We start from the raw sequence: 24,360 nt of genomic DNA, 5'->3' as shown, positions 1-24,360 counted from the left end.
TGCTCCTCAGATGTTGCCTGACCAGTTGTGCTTTTCCAGCACCTCGCTCTTCGATTCTGTAGTCCCATCATTCCATAGTCACTAATATATTTAAACACTTTTTCGAGTTATCAACAAGACCAGTTATATTACTTTATATTAGGCTTAAAATAAAAAGATCCATCAATAGATTTCTTTTACAAACCAAAATGCTTAATTTATTTTAAGACAACACTTTATCAACATACCTTTTTTTGATTAACACTGAAACTGAAAATGTCAGTATTTGTCTATCTAAATAACCCTACACTTAATTTGTTATGCCCAAGATAGGAAGAGTACACTGTCTTTTTCTAGTCCCACTACTCCACTTGTTACAACGCAAATTTAATTATATAACCCAGTTCCCAATCCAACCAGTTGTATAACCTCTTTTTTTTTAAGAAAGACCCTTAATGGGAATCTTTAATAAACACAATATTGATTTATTGAATATTCAATATTGAAAAGCAATTTCATTCATGAAGATGTAGAATTGTTTAGCGCAATTAGCTTGTAATGTGAAAATCAAAATGTTTACTCTTCTAAGGTGGTTCTCTCTTTCCCCCACCCCTCTTCCCCCCCCCCCCCCCCCCCTCCAAACAAGCTGTGAGTGACAAAGTTAGGAAATTTGCATGTGGTCATGTTTTATTGTGCCAGTTGCCCCTGCCTTTCTAAATGATAGGGAGCACAGATTTTGAAGGTGCTCTCAAAAACAAAATCCTATACATGCATACTTTACAGCCACTGAGTACGGTGGTGGACAGAATGAAATTGTGAGATCAGTGGCAAATTGTGTGTTACTTAGCCCTGAGTGATGTCAAGCTTCATGCCTGTTAGAACTGAATTCATCTTTGCAAATGAAGAGTATTCCATCAGAATCCTAACTTGTGCCATTTTAGATGTTGAATGGGCTTTCAAACACACTTTCAAATGTAGCTGATCCAGTTACATTTCAGGTCAGTGAGTTCTTCAAATGTTGGTAGTATCATTAAATGTTAAGGTAATGTTGTTCTTTCAAGATGGTCACTTCGTGTCAGTTGTGTGATATAAATGTTACTTGTCACTTAGTTTAGGTCTGGCTGTGAGCTAGTATGGATTGCCAGCCCATTCTTTTATTTCAAGCTGACTGTTCCACTTTTCTGATAGCAAAGCAATCTTTTGATCATAGTATAGCAATTTATTTAACCAGCATTATATCATGTGACAATATATTTGTTGCAATCATTTTCTCCATCTTTGCCCACAAAATCCTATCCCTTCAATATAATTAATTGCCTTGTTAATTAATGTTGCAGTATTAACTTTTTTTCTAATCACTATGTTCAGAAATATTATTACATACCTCTGGAGCAGGTGGGACATGAACCAAGATCTCTGATCTAGGGCAGGGATGCTGCAACTGTGCCTATTAACATATTAGTGTCTTGTATCTTTTGGAAATTGAATGTCCCTAAACTTTCTGATACTTGCAATGCTGATTTTGCTACGTTGTTGTTTCTGTTTTCTGTTTCCTCCCACCATTCTGTTCAATCCACTGTGAACTAGTAACTGATGAACATGTTCAGCTTATGCCTGAAATGTCAACTCTTCTGCTCCTTGGATGCTGCCTGACCGGCTGTGCTTTTCCAGCACCGCACTCTTCAAACCCAAATACAAGTCCCGTTTAAAGTTTCATCCACTCCCTTGACCCAAGCATATTTAGCATGGTGGAAAATAAATGACTTATGAACCATCTGTGGTTTTGAGAGGTGACCTTTATAAAAGTTTGTAAAATCATGAAGGGCATGGATAAGGTGAATAGCATGGGTCTTTTCCCTGGGGTGGTGGTGTTTAAGACCAAGGGGTGTATTTTTAAGGTCAGAGGAGAAAGCTTTAAAAAGGACATGACTGGCAACTTTTTTTTTAAAGAGTGGTTAGTGTGTGGAACTATCAGACTCTGGATGCAGGTACAGTTACAAGACATTGGATTTAAAAGGCATTTGGCTATGTTCACGAATGAAAAAACACAGAAACTGAAAATGTTAGTGGCATACGTTATGTGCTTTTCAAATAGAGGTATTTAGGGGTTAGGATTGCACAAGGAGGTGAAAAGCAAAGCATACTTGGAGGGTTGATCTTTGGCTTCTAATTAGCCATAGAAAACTCAGCCCAGTTGGCATGATATGATAAAACACAAGATGGGGAGCAAATATAAGTTTACAAGGGAAGTTTTAAGACTATTAAATGAACATTGCTAACTCCATACATATGTCGGCTTCCTTCATTTCAATACCACCACCACCACCTTTTGTATAATACATCACATGATTTATGTATGGCCAACTATTTCAGATGAAAGTATTTCATTGTCATTCTGGAGGTACCCTGGAAGTGTTACTGAAATGGAAAGCCAGTGTGATGAATTTTGCTCCCTTTATCCCAATATTTTCAAACAGGAAAAATATTTTTAAAACTGCTGTTTTATATTGCTTAATCATGCAACCATTTAGTTATGGATGCAGACTACTGATAATTACAGATTAACTAAATGTTTATAATTCTGCAAACTTCAGTGTATTTAAACACCTAAAGGGAGAACTTTGATGAGAATTTCACCATCTTTCATTTCAAAATCTCTCCCTAATTCTGCTATCATGGTACACAGAATGGACAAAATTAAATGCTTATTACTGAGCAACTATCTTCAACATTGTGTTGTAAATGTTAGCTATGTGAAAATCTTAAATTATGAAAGAATGAAATTATACTGTTTAGCTCGCTTTTTGTAATACTTTTGTTTTAAGATTAGATTCCCTACAGTGTGGAAACAGGCCCTTCAGCCCAACCGGTCCACACCGATCCTCCGAAGAGTAATTCACCCAGACCCACATCTCTCTGACTAATGCACCTAACACTATGGGCAATTTAACATGGCCAATTCACCTGATCTGCACATCTTTGGACTGTGGGAGGAAACCCATGCAGACACTGGGAGAATGTGCGTGTGAAGTTTGGACATCGCTCAAGGCTGGAATCGAACCTGGTACCCTGGCGCTGTGAGGCAGCAGTGCTAACCACTGTGCCACAGTTCCGTCATCTTTGACATGTCAATTTTAATCTGTTAGTATACCTAGTTGACCCGTTACTACACTGGTAACTGATTTTTAATTCTCCCATCGACTGACTAATTAGAATACTACTTTTTTTTAAGTCACTTATGAAATGTGGGCATCACTGAGCCAGCATTTATTGCTCATCTCTAGTTACCCTTGGAAAAGTACTGGTCAGCTGCCGCCTTGAATCTCTTCAGTCCGTTTGCAGTGATACATCCAACATGCTGTCAGGACGAGTTGCAGCATGTTGATTTAATGACGCTGCAGGAACAGCAATACATGCCTAAGTCAGGATAGTGTGTGGCTTGCAGGTGGTGGTGTTGCCATGTGTCCAAAGGCCTTATTCTTCTAGATGGTTGTGGGTTTAGCAGATCTAAGGACCTTTGGTGAATTTTTGTAGTGTATATGTAAATACTGCACACTGCTGCTCCTGAATGTTGGTGGTGGGGGGAGTGGATGCTTATGGATGTGGTGTCAATCAAGTGCAATGCTTTGTCATCAGTTGCATTAGGCTTCTTGAATGTTATTGGAGCTGTGCCCATCCAGGCAAGTAGAGAGTATTCTATCGCATTTTCCTGTTGTGCCTTGTATATTATGGAAAGGTTTTGGGAGTCAGAGGTGAGTTAGCCACCACAGTATTCCTAGCCTCTGACCTGTTCTTGTAGACACTGTGTATGTATACTGTGGGTCCAGTGAGTTTCTGGTTAATAGTAACTCCAGGATATTGATGGTGTTACTATCATAAACTCCCACTATGTCAAGGGGCAATGGTTAGATTCTTCTTCGTTGGAGACTATCTTTGCCTGGCCTTTTGGTGGTGTGAATATTATTTGCCACTTGTCAGTCAAGCCTAGATATTGTCCAGGTCTTGCTGCATTTGGATATGAACTAGAGTTGTAAATGCTATTGAACATGGCACAAACATCCCCCACTTCTCACATTGTGATGGAGGGAAGGTGATTGAAGCTGCTGAAGATAGTTGGGCCTAGAACACTACCCTGAGGAACTTGTGCAGAGAACTCCTGGAGCTCAAAAAACTGATTTCCAACAACCACAATCCTCTTTCTAACTGCCAGGTATGATGTCAACCAGTGGCGAGTTTGCTGCTGACTTAGGTTTTGTTAGGACTCCATGTTACCACACTCAGTCAAATGTGGCCATAATATCAAGACTGTCATTCCCACCTCCTCTCTGGAATTCAGCTCTTGTCCTGGTTCAGACAAAGGCTGTAACAAGGTTAGAAGTTGAACGGCACTGGTGGAACCCAAGCTCTGCATCAGTGAGTAGATTATTGCTGAGCAGGTGCTGCTTGATAGAACTGTCAATGGCACCTTCCATAATTTTACTGATGATTGAGAGTAGACTGGGGCACAAATTTGCTGAGTCCAATTTGTTCTTTTTGCATACAGGAGATAACCTAGGCAATTTTCCACACTACTTGTGTAGAAGCCAGTGTTGTAACTGTACTGGAAGAGCTTAGTTAAGAGAGCAGCAAGTTCTGGAGCACAGTACTATTGCTCGAATGTTGTCAGGATCCATATCTTTTGCAGTATCCAATACCTCCAACCATTTCTTGATATTGCATGAAGTGAATCGAACTGGCTAAATACTGGTATCTTGAATACTGGGGACCACTGGAGGAAGATTGAGATGGATCATCCACTTGGCACTTCTGGCTGAAGATTGCTGTGAATGTTTCAAACTTAGCTTTTGCATTAATGGGTGTGGGGCTCTTCCATCATTCAAGAATGAGCATCTTTGCAGAGCCTCCAGTGTTGGTTCTATTGGGAATATAAATTGTATTTATTATACTTTTATGGGAAGTGGATCTAGTTGACAATGATGGACAATTCATTGTCCATCCTTAAAAACCCTTGACACACTTTCTTGAATCACTGCAATCTATCTGTTTTATTCACTGAAATGTCCAATATAAATCAAGGTTCAGCGTTTTGACTTCTAATCTGTCCTGAGCCACTTATTCTCAATACCTTGGTACTGTTTAAAGTTGCTAAAATTACCCTCTGCGTTCTTGAGCAAGAGAAAGGAAATTACAATTTCTGCTGCAAGATAAAAAGCTGACGGGTAAACTTAGCTGTCATGCTACCACGAATGAACAACTTGTTACTACCTAATGCGTTCACAGAAAAAACAGAGCTACTTGAACAAAATAAGAGAGATAATGTGTCAATAGATAGAAAAACTATAAGCATGGTTGCTTTGCAACGTCAAATCTGAACAAATTCCTAAATTGCAAATAAACTTTAGATGAGGCAGCTCCAGTGGGTGTTGTCTCCAGCTGCTGGAGACTTTAATTTAGTGTAATGGAAATGAGTCAAGTAGAACATGAACTGTTGTCTCTGGTTTAATGATAAAGTTTCTGGAATCCAATTTCTGTGTTGCGTTCTGTTTACTGACACAGCTTCGTGTGATGGCAAATTCCTATCCCTTAGGCAGAAGAACAATTTTTAGATTTGCGTAACATTTTGATTTCTTTGAAACAGGCCTTTCGGCCCCACAAGTCCACACCAACCCTCCAAAGCGGACCCATTCAGCTACCCTATATTTTCCCCTAAATGATGTACCTAACCTACATATCCCTGAACACTATTGGCAATTTTAGCATAGCCAGTTCACCTAACCTGGGTCTGGGTTGTGGGAGGAAACCAGAGCACCCTGAGGAAACCCATGCAGAAATGGGGAGAATGTGCACACTCAACACAGTCGCCCAAGGCTGGAATCTAACCCGGGTCCCTAGTGCTGTGAGGCAGCAGTGCTAACGTGCTGCCCCACAGTTGAAAGTAGTGCCAAATGAAATGTTTGTAAGATGAATAAATAGAAACTAGGAGCCATTTGAGCCCACTCTACCATTAGCATGATCATGATTGATCTTATCCTAGTCTCAACTCCACTTTCCTGCCTGCAACGCATAGCTGTTTATCCTAATTCTTTCTTTCTTGAATCTGATGATTTATTCTGCTACCACTGCACTCTGTGCTAGTGAGTTCCACAGTTGCGCAACCCTTTGAGAGAAATAGTTTCTCCTCATCTCAATTTTGAATCTACCTCCTTTAACTCTATATCGAAGCCTTTTTGTTCATGACTATCCCATGCGAAAGAACGTCATATTCTATATCTACCTTATCAATCCCCTTTAGAAGTTTTTATACCACAATCGCATCTGCTCCAGGCAATTCTTCTGAACTCTATCATGTACAAGTGTATGGTTAGTAAGTTTGCAGATGATATCAAAATTGGAGGTGTAGTGGACAACGAAGAAGGTTACCTCAGTACAATAGGACCTTGATCAGATGGACCAGTGGACTGAAGAGTGGCAGATGGCGTTTGATTTGGATAAATGTGAAGTCCTTCATTTCGGAAAGACAAATCTGGGAAGGACTAATGCACTTATTGGTAAGGTGCTGGGGAGTGTAGCTGAACAAAGAGACCTTGGAGTGCAGATTAATAGTTCCTTGAAAGTAGACTTGCAGGTAGATAGGATAGTGAAGAAGGTGTTTGATATGCTTGCCTGTATTGGTCAGTGCGTTGAGTGTAGGAGTTGGGAGGTCATGCTGTGGCTGTACAGGACATTGGTTAGGCTATTTTTGGAATACTGTGTGCAATTCTGGTCTCCCTACTACAGGAAGGATGTTGTGAAACCTGAAAGGGTTCAGAAAAGATTTGCGAGGAAGTTGCCACAGTTAGGAGGTTTGAGCTATAGGGAGAGGCTGAATAGGCTGGAGCTGTTTTCCCTGGAGAGTCGGAGGCTGAGGGGTGACCTTAGAGATTTATAAAATCAGGAGGGGCATTAATAGGGTAAATAGACAAGGTCTTTACCCTAGGATGAGGGAGTCCAAAACTAGAGAGCATAGGTTTAAGGTGAGAGGAGAAAGATTTAAAAGGGACCTAAGGGGCAACATTTTCACTCATAGGGTAGTGCGTGTATGGAATGCAGTACCAGAGGAGGTGGTGATTGCAACATTTAAAAGGCATCTGGATGGGTATATGAATAGGAACGGTTGAGAGGGGAATGGGCCAAGTGCTGGCAAATGGGATTAGATTTATTACGGATATCTGGTCAGCATGGACAAGTTGGACCAATGGGTCTGTTTGTGCTGCACATCTGATTCTATGAATCCATTTGCCTTTATATTGCCTTTCTGCAATCCATGCACAAAGGTGTCCACATCCCTCTGCACTGACTCACATTGAATCTGCTTCCAATTTAAACAGTTTGCTATTTTGTTTATTCATCCAAAATGGCCAACCTCTCACTTACCCACATTAAACTCCATCTGCCGGATTCTGGCCCATTCTCCAAGCTTATCAATGGTCATCTGTAAACTCTTTATTTCTTCATCACCACCTGCTTTTCCATCTATTTTAGTTTTATCTATCGCCTATAAAAAGGTGGTTGTGAGCCATGGAAAGAAAAAAAAACAATTGTGTGCATTCCACTCCAAATCACTGACCTGACCAATCTGAGTATTTGTGTCCCAAATTTGAGGATTCCAGAACTTGAGGCCTATCCAACACCAGTTAAAGCTGCCAAGAATAAAGCAATTATTCAGTGTTGAGATCAGAATTGGATGAGCAGGGATATCTGGAGTGGCTCTGGTTGGTTAGTAGTGTGACGGGAGGAGATTAGGGAGATGGGATCAGGCAAACATATTTGAAAACAATGGAAATTTTGATCTCTGGAACATGTTCAACACACAGCAATCTTCTATAACTCACATGTGCCAGTGGTGTTTCTGAGCAAGAGTCTAGTTTGGCTTGTACCAAATCTGTGGGAGCAACGTTGCAGACCACGAACTCCTCTTCATTTAACAACACTTGTTGCCATATTTTGAGAGTTAAAGATCAAAAGGCAACTTTGAAAGTGACAGTAATGTGCCAGGTAAGTGCTGAGCATTTAGGATAGGTCAGGTGGTATAGTTAATTTCAACAGGGCCAAGTTAAATTATTAAGGGGTGGAACATATGCTATGCATAGGGAAGATGGGGGCTATTCAGCAGGGTAGGGTTGGAGTGCCTCTGATTAGAGGAAACATGTCTGGTATGATCAGGTCAGGGGAAGGGCGGCCAGTTCAGTGGAATTTAGTGTTTGGCGCTGGTCGGGTTGGTGGAGGGGTTTGTTGGTCTTGGGAGTGGTAAGTAATTTGGTGAGATCATAAGGGTTCTGGCTTCCTGTATAGGAGGTCATTTGGGGATTGGGTTGGAAAACTCATTATGGGGAGGGGGTTTGTGTGAATTGGAGGTTCAGTTTAATAGTGACTGGTTACAGGGGTTTTTTAATGTTTCCTGGATGACTAAGTGAGCCAGTGTTCAGTTCTCTGATGTTGAGGATTTTTCAGAGGGCCACCAACTTAGCAGAGATATAGTCTAAAGTTTTTAATTTCCTAGGTAATTCCCATGGAGTCAGCTGCATCATGGTGTTACTTCACAACTCCAGTCTGTGCTCCTCCATTGACTAGCCAACAGAATATCTGGGCCAATTTGGAGTTCTCATTTTCTAACTGTTGTGTACATTTATTTGTTTTTGTGAGTTTTCTAAATGTTGGCATAAATACCAAATGGTTATAGTCATACCTATACTAAATAATTCTTTCCAACAGCAGAGAAACAGCAGCTATACAGATAAAACGTCAATTTCAAAGCAGTTCTTGGTCCTCAATAAAATTTTGGTGTTAGAAGAAAGTATGGTGACATACAGGATGATTGCATACATTGTTGAGGGTTCATAATCTGCCATTTTAAATATCATCCAAACTTTGAGTAAACTTGTATTAGTGTTTCACTATTCATTTCCAAACCTAGAATATACAATTCTAATTCAACTACAGAACCTGTATTTGTATAACTCTTTCCATGCCTGCAAAATTCCTCCAAAGATTTCACAACTAATGATTAACTCTCTAGTCTAATCTTTGGTAGCACAGATATGCACAGTGAGTCCTACAACTAAGTAAGCGATTAATTAAATGTTGTTCATGTTGGCTAGGGAGTAAATCTTGGGACAGCCAGAAAATGTCCCTCAAGTAAAAGCAAAATATTGTGGATACTGGAAATCTGAAACAAAAGGGAGAAACCTGATGTTTCAAATCTGATTTGACTTGTCAGACTTTCCTTGCCCCTACTGTTTGGGCCCAGTTTAACATGTCCAATAATGGCAGCTGTGCCAAAGTAGCACTCATTCAGAACTAGACTAAAGAGACTGATTAGGTTATGTTAAGGCCCTGGAATAGATTTATGATTGACCTTCAGTGAGGTACTGAAGAGAAAAGAACATTAAATTGCCTTCATGTGGCTGAGTGCAACATCAGGGATAAAAGATAGTTTGAAAGTTATCAATTGCTATCTTGTTATAAAACAATTGAGGTAAGTGCCTAAACTACTAATCTTTTTTGTCAAAACCAAATTTTGTTTACTTTAAATTATTTAACTTTGGCTGTCTATGCTAGATTGTCGACTCATTTGGGAAAGGATTCATGTCACCAGCATAATCTTGAAGCGTAAAGGCATCTAGTGGGGATGCTCAGCATAATGACTGAGCAGTTTTTGAGCTTTTCGCAAATAAAACAACTAATGCATTTTTTTATCTGTTCTCTGCAGGTACCATAGCGAAAAGATGACACTGAGTTACTCAGAGTATCTAGCTCACCGCCAGCATCACCACTACCAGAATGGCATTGCACACCCTCTACCACCGTACAACCATTATTCCTGACAATGACTTGCATGACCAGTCACTTGATCTTTCAGCGGACCTCTTCCCAGGGGACCCTTCCCCTTCTTGGTCTAGCTATCTCTATTACTGTACCATTTTATGATGTTAGTTTCCGTTGCCATAATGGCATGCAGCTATTTGGCTGATGTCAATTTGGCAACGGGTGGTAACAACTCATAATTATGTATCAACGTATTTTCTTTGAGCGTGCCCTTTCATAAAATAAGTTCCGATAAAATTATTACCTTTTTTTTTGCATTCCCAGAATTTCCTAAGCCTGTGGATGAATGGAAGGAGATATGAGAGATTGGATTCTAAATTTGCAAGAGCAGGGTTAATCAAATAGTGTCTTTGTTCTTAGGCAGATATTGGACCTACATTTCTTAAATGATTGGATAAACCTTCTTTAACAGTCAGAACCCTATAGTTTCAACTGCTGTAAAGAAGTTACAAATCATTTCAGCATTGCATTTGATTTGTATAAAATCCCTTTGTCATACTGACCATTTTAGTATGAATAGCTTTTTAAACTTAGCTGCATTTTAAAGCAAAAATGCAGTTGTTGAAGGACAACAAAAGTTGGTAAAAAGAACTACATTGAGTTACTCAAGTACTGTATCAAAATGTTAGGCATACTACTTGACCTCCCATGACAGAGATTTCTAAACACTTTCCACAATAGAATTGTTATTGGGTATACTTGTCAAATGGAAAGTAATTAAGATAATATCTTTTATCCTATGATAGTGTATATAATTTGTGTGTATGTATACACAGCTTTTTTTCCCTTGTGGGGAAAGATTTTTCTTAATACATTTGTTATAATAATTACCTATGAAGTTTTTTTGCAAATACTTATATGGAGTAAAAATAGGTTCAACAGTTTGATTTATGGGTTACAAGTACACGAATATAATAATGCAGATCAAGATTCCACATTATGATGGCATTTGTGTGCTGTCGGTCTTTACCTACTTGCTGTTACCTCCAGGAGGAAGGGGCAATCCTTGTTGGTATATTACCTTTTTTCTGAATTTTAAACACTGGCTTGTAGGTCATCTATTCTGTGCTTGTAACTGCCTCTGTGATAGGGCACTAATTTTGAATTGGTAAAGATAATTTAGTTCTGAATTTCTTTCCACATAGATAGGTATACCCAAAACATCACATCTTTGAGTCATCTGGAAACACCTTTGAAATGTTATTTAATCAGCCATTTGTTGAATTTGGTTTGGCTTTGCAGTGCAACAGAATAATTAATACTATATACAGTATATAAAAATAATTAAATACTCCCACCTCAGTTTCTCACTGAATATAGAAAACTGTGTAAATTTGGTTCTAGGAAAATGTCAACCTGGATTTCCAGTTATTAACTGGATTTTGATTCTTTAAGTTCTAGCACTTGTTTTTGTACCTGTAACATTTTAATTATAAACATATAGTTTAAGCCAAGCTGCTTAGTTTATAAGATTAACTATAACAAATCAGTTCTGACTCAGATTTAAATATTTTATAATTCAATAAGGAATTTTTAGTTATACTAGAAAAGAGAAAGTTGAGATTCTAGGGAGCTGGGCAATCGTGGTGCTAGAACTCAGGAAATATTAATGCGCAGTATTTGTGCAGCCTGAGGCTCCCAATACATCTGTGTAAAATTTATTTTGCTCAGCTTCTTATTGTCAGGATTGGAAATTTAAATTAGCCAAGTTTATTATGACAGTGCAAATTTTCCAGTGAACAGAACTGTTTGGGAAAACGAGATGATCAGATGTTGGTAATTTTAGATTTCTGCTTTTGGTTGTCATAAATCTAACAGAAAACCTGGAATATCCACAGACTTCAGGTCAGCAAGTTCTGGTTTAGTATGGTAAAATAGGTTAGAAATAGAAACAACCTGGGGTTATTTGTTCAGCTGTTCTTTTTTTAAAAAAAAGAATCAAACCGAAGACTGCAGGTGACTATCTAAATTTGAGTTTAGATTAAGTGTACATGGTAGTTTGTACATTTTTTTCTAGTAGCTTTAAAGATCAGATTAAGATGTGTTAGATTGTCATTAAAACAAACTTAAATCTGAGACAATACTTCATTCGCATTTCTTACATTTATTACCAATTTAACCTTTTGAATCGTTTTTAACTTAACCAAGGATATGTCTCCTGAGTAAGATATTTGTAATTTCTGATCCAACCTTAAGACATTTGAAACTTAAAATCAGTTGTCTCCTAAATTTTGTCTTGAAGGTAATTCATTAAATATCAATAGCTAATTAGTAACAATCAGCAAAGTTTGAAATCCTATATTAAATCCTATACTGTAAAGGATTCTGGCGCAATTTCAAGTGTCTATTAATGTTTGTTTTATTGGATATGTTCAGACAGGCTGTGTTTTTCACTAAATATCAATGTTGGGGAAAACCATTAATTGCTCATTTGAATATCCTCAGCTATATAAATGAAATGTAAGGTATGGTATTTAGATTTGATTAGCTTCTCAGTGAAAGATTTGCCTGCATCCTATGAAAATAGTCCATTGTGTGAAGCTGAAGATAACTCCTTCCATTATTCACATTGATAGAACTTAAGAGCTGTGCATCCACAGTAATTCCAAAAGAAATGGTTTATATTTCACTTGTGTTGCCTTAATTTTGACAGAAATAGCACAAACTGAACAATCTTGGCTGCCAAGTGGAACTTAGTTTACTGAATTTCTCTGAACATCATGTCCTTCATCTCGGCATGCTCATCCTTTCTTTGAGCTCACCACTAGTGGGGAAAAAAAAATGGTGCTATACGACTCTGAATGGGTCACGTGACTGGTCATGCTGACTCCGAGATCATATCGGAATAATCTTGATATATGCAGATATTATACAAAACTTTACTACCAGTGTAATAATGATGAAAACAAATAAATAAAATCCTGCAGCCTTGCAAGGACGAGGTCAGCAATACTTCCCTGCATGGCATGGTGGAATGGGACATATCTCGTCGTGTGTAGCTATAGGAGCATGACAGTGTGTCCATGCTGGTCACTTTCTTTCCTTTGAAAAAAAATAGTTAAACTGAAGCATTAGGTATTTAATATTTTTTATGGGGCTGTTACATTACCTGCCACCTCTTGAACATGTTCAATTTTTATATACTGTTGTGCAGTCGAGGTTACATCACGTTGTCGTTCAGACTGAACCAAAGATGCCTCCAGCCATGATCTAATGCTGCTGTGAATTAAGCCTGCTTTCCCGTCCTTCAAGGCTACTGCAGGAGGTTTTAACAATTTGTTTTTTATTTTTGTACAATTTCTAACTGGTTTTGCTAGTAGCATTGATTCAATTAAGTTTAATTTGAAGATTCTCAATGAGCACTGTTGAACATTGATGTCTGGTAACTTTGCCCATGCAGTGGCTGTATCGAAGAAGCCCCATAGTGTGCCTCTCAGACCTAAGGGTTTCTTTAATCTGTATCCTAGAGACCAGCAGAAAATCTTTATACTAAAGATGTTTAATTATTTTTACCATTGTTGTTTGAACACTTGTTTCTTAATTTTACTCTGGACCTAGTAACTGCACTGGTTGTCAATCGCACTGAGAGAGCGAGAGAGTTGTGTTTCAGACTTTTGTAACAACACATGTATGACGGTTTTTGTACATTGAAATCAATTCTTTTCAGAATTTTTTGGATCTAGTTTCTAAGTTATTTTAGTGTTTTTTTTTATATGTTAAAGATGAGATGAGTTAACACTGTCACCAGCAGACTGATTTACCTACTGATGCTACAGTGATGCTGGGTTGATAGCTACCTGGTGTAGCTTGTGCCCAAAAAGTTTTTTTTTTCCTTTTTATTAGTAACTGTTGAATAATGGCACCACAGTATATGTGAAGAACCCCCTTTCATTATGACTAGATCCTCCTTCCACATTTAAAATTTTACAATTACTATTAGTGTGATAATGTTGAAATGGGCATTTATAGTATGGTCGTAAGTCAAAAAGTGGGGGGAGGGACTTTATAATAAAAATGATCAGTGGGTCTGTGAGACATGGATTGTGGAACAATGTAGTAGTTTTAACACTATTGTTACATTTTAAAGCATTTACCCAATAAAATATTAAGATTAATACATAATTGGTCTCTATGTTGGTACATGAGATGAAATGAGTGTTTCACGTGCCTAAGTATATTATACTAGTTACAAGCAGATTCAAGAAGGATCTCATGATTGCAAAATATTGTGGGTTTTAGTGGATTAGAAATGATTTTTATTTGATGGAATGGACTTTATTTTTAAACCATGTTCAACAGTGGAGTAGCAGGCACTGAAAGTATTTCCACTCATGTTGGGAGCGATACCACTTCATACGACCAGTACCAGTGGATGCAAATGGGCTTGCAGCAAAGGGAGTCCACCCAGCAACGTTCTGTGAAGGGCATCCACCTACAAGCAGAACAACGTGAATTCCAGACCTGCAGAAACCTACACTGACTTTTTCTAAACTTGATCATTTGGTGGGGAGGGGGGAGGAAATCTATATGAATATTCAGTGAAATATGTGGGACGTTTTCTCCACAATGTTTTTTATCAATAAAAGCACATGTAAGTGTTGAAACAAATGACTTGTTGTATTGAATGGTTTCAAAAGCTACATTTTACATGTATTCTTTCAAAACCTTTTAACCTTTGCTGTTATAAAATGATATGTTGCACAGTCTAGCTCAATTGAACATGTTTTGTTTGTGCAAGTAGAGTTTGTAGGCTTCTGCTTAGGAAATGCATTACAACTAATATCTGCTGTGCTCTCCATTTGTTTTTAACATTTTCAGTTATGTATCATTGCATGTCAGTTGAGAAATAGATCTTATTTTCTCCCTACCTTGACTTGGAATCTCAATCACTGCTAACCAGACTAAGAGCAGATCTATCTTAAAGTTGATATTTAACCAAAGTCAAGTGTATTTTTCCATAAATGGAATAGGAGAGATGCCAATTGTTTAAAGCAAAAGTAAGTTTTCTTTAATTTCTCATCTGCACTACATCCTTTACGTCAGTGTCTTTGTCATTGTTGGCATCCTGCCTTCTATGAAAAATGATGGGCGTGTAACAGATAATTTGTTTCAGATGGAGAATCTTCCAATGGTGCACTTTTTGCCAGTGTTCAAAGAGGCCAGTCCTTGTTGGGCCAGTTCTACGTGTGAAGCTACCAAGTGTGATTGTTGATTGTTCGTTTTGGCATTGGTGTTCTGCCAAGCCACTTGAGGCATTGGTCAGTGCAATGGTGTACATCTCTCAGGTGTTGCCTTTTTCCTCTGTCATCAGCTAGTGACTCCCAGGTGGTGATTGATAGAACATTTGAAACATAAAAACAGAGTGGGAGTAGGCCTTTTGACTCTTCAAGCCTGCTCCACCAATCAGTGCAATCATGGCTTACCCCTAGCTAAATGCCATTTTCCCACTTTTTCTGCATCTCTTGATGCCTTTAAAAATCTTCACACTTGCAGATCTCTCTTGAATGTTTTAAGTAACCTGACTATCTCTGCTTCCTATCGTAGAGAAATTTATCAGTTCATTGCTGAGTGAAGAAATGTTTCTTCATCTAAGTCTTAAATGTGTCCCCTGAAATTTATGGACTTTCATGTCACACATCTAGACATCCTTAAAACAGAACTTTGGATTGTTCTTCCTCACTACAGAGGAAGTCCTTGGGCATGTAACTGGCTTTCATACACCTGTACAAACATAGCAACCTCATGAGTACTAAGTTGGTGAGGCCTCTTCTGGAGTACTACATGCAGTTCTGGTTGCCCTGCTATAGGATGGCTTTATTAAACTGAAGAGGGTTCAGAAAAGATTTACCAGTATATTGCTGGGGATGGGAGGGTTTTAATTAGGCTGAGACTTTTTTAGCTGGAGCCTGGGTGGTTGAGGAGAGACCTTAAAACGGGTTAAAATCTTGGAGAGAGTGAGGACTGCAGATGCTGGTGATCAGTCAAAAAGCACTACTAATACGAGCACAAGAGTGACAAAAAAATCTTAGTTGCATATTGCTATATATCGCTATTAAAAATCTTGGGATTGCATGTCTGATGGTTTCAGTGCAGAATGTAGGCTGTTAAGTGCGGGTATAGAGTTCAGAGCCTTTGACTACAGCATGGCACTGGAAAAGCACAGCCAGTCAGGCAGCATCCAAGAAGCAGGAAAGTTGACGTTTGGAGCATAAGCTCTTCATCAGGAATCAAACGTCAACTTTCCTGCTTCTTGGATGCGGCCTGACTGGCCGTGCTTTTCCAGTGCCATTTTTTTTGACTGTAGAATCATGAGGGGCAAAAATAAAGTGAATAGCAAGGGTTTGTTTTTCCCTTTGCTGGGGGAGTTCAAAATTTGAGGGCATATTTTTAAAGTGAGTTTTAAAAAGGACATGAGGTATCTTTTTAAAATTAGTTTATCAAAGGGATATATTATCTAGTGATTGAAAACAAATAAGACATCTATATCTTGTTTCTTTGGAGGCAGTGATGTTGAATATATTCAGGTTGATTGAGTGCAGATTTATTAGTGTCATTGTCCAGTAGTTACCTGAACAAAGTTAGTGTTTTCCTGCAATTATAAGTTGACTGCCATGTTTGGGGGCGGGGGGGAAATCGATGGGTTTCTCTGAAATAATGCTTTTTATCACATGTATTTGACATCTTGGAGATATTTTAAGACAGTCATACTAACAATCTATCATATGTAAAATCTGTTGTCAGATTTGAGGGGTATGGAGTATAATCCTTTGTAGATCTTGATGGATCATGCTGTAGTCAAAGGCTCTGAACTCTATACCCGCACTTAACAGCCTACATTCTGCACTGAAACCATCAGACATGCAATCCCAAGATTTTTAATAGCGATATATAGCAATATGCAACTAAGATTTCTTTGTCACTCTTGTGCTCGTATTAGTAGTGCTAGTACTTTAACTCCTACTGTCACTCCTGTCCACAATAAGTTACTGATTTTAAAAATTCTTGTCTTGGTTTCCAAATTACTCTTTAGCCTTGACCATTCCCATTTCTCTAATCTCACTCAAACCAAAATCGGAGTTACCTGCTCTCATTCTGGCCTCGAGTCCCCAAAGTTTTCAGTCCACAGTGCATTCAGCTCAGTTCAATAGATATGTTACTGGTGTCTATGACTGATTAGTTTAATGTAGATTACAGGAGCTTTTAGAGGTTCAGAAAGGAAATGGAGACAATCTGAAATGAGCTATGTGTAGTCTACAACTATATGCTTTATAGCTGGCTAAAAAGTACAAGGAGTGATAGGAATTTGTACATGAGTTAACAAAGTGGTGGAAGATAGAGTATGGAGAGACTGGTTTCTTTTAGCAGGGTTTGCCCCCTGAACTGCCTAAGTCTTCAATTAAGATGGCAGAGAAATTTCTTCTGTCACTTGAATAATTAGGATAAGTAGAAACTCTGCCAAAATATGCTTCCCCACCAAAGCTTTGGGAAGTGCATAATTCCTGAAAATATTAAACTGTAATCATTCTATTTGTAATTAGGGCTAAATATTGGCTGAAATTTGATGACAGTAACAAACAAAACAACACTTCAACATTTTATTAAACAATTTATAAACAAACGTAAATAAGCCAAAAATTTGCAATGTTAGACAAAATGTTTCAGTTGGTAACTTCAATTTTATTATACAAGCAGAACTGTTTGTAACTTTAGAAAAGCAGCTTGAAAGAAATTTAGAAAACCTACACGTGGCACACTTCAATAGATAGTGTTGCCAAAATTGCAAAGAATTTGGTTGTTTTGCTCTTGTCAAAACTTAACTTGGATATCATTTTTCCCATTTTTTGAGGTATATCTGGAGTATACAAAACACAGCTGAGACATCCAAACATTTGAGAAAAGTTACAAAAGTTAGCCATGAATGAAAGATCAGCAGTCTCTCTCAAGAACTGACCATATTTACATTGGAAATACTGAAATGTTAAAATGTATAACAATACAAGTACATTCTTTTCTGGCACCTTGGAATCATCCAGCTAGAAGCAGCAAAATGAAGTGATAAGAGAATAAATATCAATAGAGTAAAAGCATCATTGCACTTAGCTTACTTTCAATGTGGTCAGGTGACTTCAGGCAATTATTCAGCTCCCTGAGTTGAACTATCAATACTGCAGAATGGTTTGCAGATGTATTTTCAGGCAGCCAGAGGATTGTGAAAGATTTAACGAATTCTACAAAAACTCTGGAAAATTTGGTGTCAAAGCTAGTTTGTACAGCTTCCCTACACTGCTTCCCGGTTTCCTCTCTGCTGTTCATTGCATTTTTGCTACCAGTAATAAGGCCTGTTTATCAATAGTTTCAGCTGTGTAATTGGAGATCTTACTGTCTCTGGAATGTCTTCAGATGCTAAATTTAAATGCAATGTAAAATAATCCATTTTACAATACATTTTAAAAGCCTATTCATAAATAATTTATACTTGTTTTACTCGCAACTAAACTGTCCCCACCCCACAACCCCAGGAGAAGTGTTGACTTTTCAATCAACCTATTTAATAACCCTTTTTATGGTGTTATATATGGTTGGTCAAGTTCTAATTGAATCTTATTGTGCAACTAGTAGCTTTAAGTATTATCAATACTCAACTAAAACTAGGTTTGTAATGGTAAACTGAATAACATCTAAGGAGTTGGGTCTGGAGTGTTATTTTTGTGCCCACATCCCACAATTTATTGATATGACAATATCAAATTTACAGTAATCCCAGGGTTTAAAATACTTTCATGCCCTTATATTTGACTCATGCAAGCACCATTCTCTAGCCAATAGACTGGGTGGTCTCCTTACTTTCACCTTTGCTTTTAGGAAACATCAGTCCAGTGAGAAACAGCAAGTGACTTTTAGCCATAGAGGATATCACTTAGTCCAATCTCCTTATTTGACATCATGCATGTACACTCTCCAGTGAGATCAATGAATAGTGATGGATGGCAAATGGTTTTTTTTCCCCTTCTGTTTCCTAGATCAGGGTTGGGATTTCATGATATCTGGTTGAATCAGTTAACAGCACAGATCAGGCATCAGACTTAGGATCATTAGGTTTGTAGAACTCCAGTAGAAACCACAATACAATCATCCACTAAGCCATTAGGAGAAAGTGTAATTATTTCATGAAACATTAATAGATAGCTACCAATATTGCAGTATTAAACTTTCTCACTGCAGTACTAGAATATGGTAGGTTTCAGGTGAATTGCTTTAGCAGTAGTCTGACTGTGCTTGGTTCTCCCATTTTGGGTTGAAGAGGAAATACATGACTCCACATTCCAATCTGCTTTCCTCTGCTTTACCTGAGAAATGACAATAACTAACAAGTGTTGATAAATTGGAATGTCCAGGTTAGAATAGATGGGAGAGAAGAAAATGAAACAAACTATTGGAAACTTTGCTTCACATTTAAATCCAATTTCTACTTATAAAAGATAAGCTTACAAATGAATAATCTACACTAATATAAATTTGTACACTTCCAAATGCATTCATTCTTTGAATATTGACAAATGTCCATATTTACTTTTACCTCAATGACAATTCTAAATTGCACTCATGAGGAATCATGACGTGGATTTGGAAAGGAAGGGAGCTTAACTTATCTTCAAACTATTTCCAATGCTGAACGTGAATGTAGGATTTTCACAAGGACAAAACTACAGATCTTTAAAACTATTTGAAAGTTTTGAAATGGAAAATTACAAAAAATAAGCAACCGGTTAGACGGAGGCTGCAGAACCAAAAATAAATGATTGTAAGATATGGGACAAGGAACAGGGTTGACACGAAGCCAACCAAATACTGTTTCACAGTGTTCTGCTTGCATGTATTAAAAGAAATACAAAATACCAAAACTGGGGAAAAAGAAACATCCCCAGAGTCAAGCTGAATATTTCTCTGTACATTATCACAGGAAAATATATTCTGGTTTCGTATAAGAGTTTTTTTGACTTGCTAATAGGGAAAACATTTTTGGAATGTTTAATATGGTAGGAAATAGCTTTAGATTTTTTAACCTCCTGTTATTAATGATTTTTTTAATAGGATTGCCTTATACCACACAGCCAATCTTTACTTATATAACAAGGATAGTGCTTTTGGTCAACTAGTTACATGCCACATAAACACTTTCTTTTTATCACAAACACAAAGTACAAGTAACCATTAAAATTATTTCTTTAAGGCTAGATCTTAATACTAGATTCACGTTGCACAATAGGGAACATAATTACAAAGTTTTTATCTCTGACAAAGTCCACAACACAGATACATATGCACAAGTATCATTGCAACACCTACAGGCGTACATCAGCTGGAACTATATCTAAACCCAGCATACACCTAAAATTAACATAGTCTGGGAAATAGAATTAATTGGGCAATAGGCAAAAATATCTTTGTTGGTTCTAAAAATCTTTAGAATTGTACAGATGTAACTTAAGGGATTTAAGAATGGAGCAAAAATAAACAGTAAATAGTTGCTTTACATGGGCAGTATATCGTTATAATGCAAGTTCATGAGAGTACATTTTTGGTTAAAGTTCTGTCACCTATATAAAATACCAAACAGACTGTGAACCACACAGAGTAACAGCCATTACCAAGCAGTAGTAAAGTACTGTCGGTTGAAGCCTGGGATCAACTTACTGGCCTAGCTTCCTGTCTACCATATGGTCAACACATCCACTCGTTTAAAAACAATGAAAACCTCAAAAAGATGAGATAGGAGTTAATACAGGTTGATTCAACATAGAACAATTCTGCAAGAGTGTTGTAAGTAATGTTGTGACATTTTCATATAATGCATAAATAAACTAGCTTCCTCATGTTGTGAGAAAAAAAACATAACAGAATAATTTCCATTAGTTTCCTTGAACTCCATAACTTAATATTTCCAATTATTTGGATGGATTGCTCAATTATAGTTACTCAAAAGCTACTTCAGTGGAAACATATTAGATAACAGCACTTTTGTCGTCAGAGACAATACATGGGAAGGCAAAACAGAGCAAATAATCTGTCCAAACCTTTTCCTGTACCTTTCACGACTGTTCACTTTCTATCGTGATAATTATATTTTTTGAACTTGCTCATTTAAATCTGAAGTTGTAAAGAACATTCAGTTTCATTGTATTTCAAAAAGTACAAAATCATTTCAGATAAAGATCCCTTAAGGCCACTAATTTTGCCACTGTTTGCAGCCTTTGTTTTAAATCTACCTTTCTAAATCTTCTGCCACCAGTTGAAAAAAAAATCTAAATATTATACTTTGCCATGTAAGATCTGCTGCAACATTTCAAATTATTTTCTTCATTGGCAACTTGACCATATCTACCAAGTACTTGCAAGCAGGAGCAGCAGCATAGAAGAGAAGAGTAACCAACTTCCCATGCGTCACCGTCATCAACGTTTGATGTCCCGATGCCCAGACCCGATACCAGGAGCTATAAAATGGGTCCGAAATTGCTGGACAAAGCATGTTGTTCAAATTAACTTCTGTGACCTTAAAAATAAGATAAACACAATGTTATGTTTGCAAAGAAAAGCGCCATGGTTTTATTTTGTTGTAGGCTATAAGCAAGAGATAGAGAAAAAGCAATTTAATAAAACAATATGTTTGTAAGAGGAAGATTTTAGTTTATATCCCCAAGCAGGAGTTATTTTAAAAGTACAAATTTGCAGAGTAGCAGAACCCTGCTTGAAGGATTTTATTTTTGATGATCAATTTTGACTGGGAATTTAGAGGAGTAGCAAATCTAGAGAGTGCAGCTTTTCTTTAAAGAATTTTTCCTCTGTAATACGTTGTTAGTATATAGGCAATTTGGTTTTAGGTTTTATAACATTGAACTTTATTCCCATCAGATTGGGAGATTTTATATTGTGGCTGGAACATTGTACTTGTTTTGATATCGTGTGGTGTATGGACTAGTGCTAAATTTGGAATAAGTTATTCTGGGAGACAGGAAGAAAGATCCTATTTGAAAAGTGAAGGAAGTGACTTTCCACGCCCTACTCAACAGATTGTGAGTTAGGCATCATTAACCAAGTCATCAGGAGATGATGAAGGGTCATTGGACCTGAAACATTAACTCTGATCTCTCTTCAGAGATGTTGCCAGACACACTGAGCTTTTTCAACAACTGCTGTTTTTGTTTCGTCTGGAGGTGAGCCCATCTTGGAGAAACGTTTGAGAAGGAGACTCCATATTGAAAGGGAGTGATCTAATTCTGGAAGGCAATTCTGCTTTACAGAGGAAATCTTGATTTATTTTGTTTGGCTGCGAGCAAAAAATAATTAACAACATAAAGTATTATTAATAATCCTGCTAATCACTTCATTAACCCTTGTTACGGGAAGAAAACATTCTGTATTCTAGATTAGCTCCACTGACTTTTGAAAAAAGATCCCATTGTTCAGATCTGGTGCATCTTAATTTTGGAAACCTTTGGTAAGTTGCAGATGCAGCAGATTCCAGGTAGGTTTTTACTTCCTCTTTCATATCACTATTGACAGTGGGCTTAACTCTCATGTTTAAGAAAGGAAGTTGCAAGTTCAAGCCCCATTCTAGAGATTCTTTTTTGTACTTGGTGATAAGCAATAAATATCCAGCTAGTGATGCCCAGATCATAAATACTCTGGAGAAGGCAGTCATAAGTCGGTCATTACCACTGCAGTCCTTGGTGTGTAGGGACAACGACACTATTGTTAGGAAGGGAGACAAAAAGGTGAGTTGCTCACTGGGGAATTCCTTGCTTCTGAGCCACTTTCATTGCCACAGTTTTTATGTGAGTGGTCCAACTTATATGACCATTACCATCTGATCAATGGTAACCCCATTGATCCTGATATTGGGAGATTCAATGATGGTAGTGCCACAGAATAGCGAGGGGCAATGAATAACTTTTATCATGTTGGAGAAAGTCATTGTCCAGCGCTTGCATAGCATGAATGACTATAATCCTAGCTGACAGAGTGTATTACTCAATAGTGCTACACAGACAGCAGTGCTACCTTTCAGATGAATCATTAAAATGACAGCCCTCTGAAATGAGTTAAAATATCTCAAGGCATATTTCAAAAGAAGAGCAGAGAAATTCTCCAGGGTGCTGGGCAATATCTATCCCTTAACCATTATCTCAAAAATGTATTGCCTCGTCATTATTACATTGCTATTTCAGAACTCCGATGACTGATCATCAAGCTGAAATCTTTACCCTGTTTCTCTCTGCAAATGCCACCTGAGCAGCTAGGTTTTTCCAGTTTTTTTAAAATGTAAAACATGTTTGCAGATTCAGCACCCACAGTTCTTTAATTTTGTTCTCTATAGAATCATACAGGCAGAAGAGGCCTTTCGGCCCATCAAGTCTGCACTGAAACGTGAGAAACACCCAATCCTCAATCTAATTTCATTTTCCAACACTTGGCCCATAGCCTCAAATATTATGACATGCCAATTGCTCATTCAAGTCCTTTTTTAAAAGCATGTGAGGCAGCACATTCCAGACATCACCACCCTCAGGGTAAAAAAAAAACTTTTCCTCACATTTCCCCCCCCCCCCCCCCCCCCAAGCCTCCTGCCCCTCAGCTTGAACTTGCATCCCTTTGTGACTGACCCTACAATTAAGGGAAACAATTGCTCCTTATCCCTCATAATCATGTATACCTCAATCAGATTGCCCCTCAGTCTTCTCTACTCGAACGAAAATAACCTGAGCCTACCAAAACTTTTCTCATAACTTTTAAATTTTCCATCCCAGGTAGCATCCTGATGAATCTCCTCTGCACTCCCTCCAGTGCAATCACATCCTTCATCTAAGGTGACAACCAGAACTGCACACATTACTGTAGCTGTGGTCTCACCAAAGTTCTGTACAACTCCAAAATGACTTCCCTGCTTTTGTAGTTTATGTCTCAATTGATAAAGGCAAGTGTCCCATATGCTTTTTTCACCATCCTGCTAACATGCCCTTCCACCTTCAGATATCTATGGACAAACACTCCCGTCTCTTTGTTCCACAGAAATCCCTGGTGTCATACCTTTCATTTAGAAATCTCTGGGTATTCGATGTTACATTTTTGGTTTCTAGATTTTCTTCTTTACCTTTGAGATATTCTGCTGAGTGGTCCACAGATCCTAGATTTGTTCCATTCTTCTTTCAAATATTTCTTGTTCCTACTGTCATTGACAGGCCCCTTCATATCCTAATTGACCATGAGACATTAACTAAGACAAAATTCATTGTTCTTCTCTTCTAGTTTGCGTTCTTTAGCAAAGGGCAACTGTTGAATTTTATGGGAACGTTTTTTTTCTATCTTTGTCCCATAAATTACATTGGAATAGAACTTAACCTTACAAGGCTTTTGCCTGTAGCCTCTGTGAAAATTTCTCACTTCCACATAAAACCAAGAGCTCTCATTGGGGAGTAGCCAACCCAGACTTGCAACTTACCAAGCTAGAATGCAATTGGC

The 24,360-nt window shown here is 37.9% G+C and overlaps 2 protein-coding genes across 4 annotated transcripts in view; one reads left to right on the top strand and one right to left on the bottom strand.

Annotated features, from left to right (window-relative positions):
- The window catches only part of LOC122547156 (nuclear protein AMMECR1-like), a 189,886-nt gene extending 175,435 nt beyond the window's left edge, over positions 1–14,451 (top strand). For all 3 annotated transcript variants that reach the window (XR_015758631.1, XM_087991930.1, XM_087991929.1), the window contains one exon: positions 9,728–14,451. Coding sequence is in view for 2 of the 3 variants with exons in the window: in XM_087991930.1 (XP_087848056.1) it covers positions 9,728–9,842 (115 nt within the window). In the remaining variant the exon portion in view is untranslated. The remainder of the gene's footprint in view (positions 1–9,727) is intronic.
- Positions 14,452–17,424: 2,973 nt separating this feature from the next.
- The window catches only part of tmem164 (transmembrane protein 164), a 124,280-nt gene continuing 117,344 nt past the window's right edge, over positions 17,425–24,360 (bottom strand). The window contains exon 6 of the mRNA XM_087991928.1: positions 17,425–21,394. Coding sequence (XP_087848054.1) covers positions 21,188–21,394 — 207 coding nt within the window. The 3' untranslated portion in view covers positions 17,425–21,187. The remainder of the gene's footprint in view (positions 21,395–24,360) is intronic.

Source organism: Chiloscyllium plagiosum, unplaced genomic scaffold, assembly GCF_037043375.1.
Source record: "Chiloscyllium plagiosum isolate Xiang-an unplaced genomic scaffold, Cpla_swu_hap1 HiC_scaffold_11, whole genome shotgun sequence".
NCBI classification, from domain to species: domain Eukaryota; kingdom Metazoa; phylum Chordata; class Chondrichthyes; order Orectolobiformes; family Hemiscylliidae; genus Chiloscyllium; species Chiloscyllium plagiosum.
This window is presented reverse-complemented; position numbering and strand designations above follow the sequence as displayed.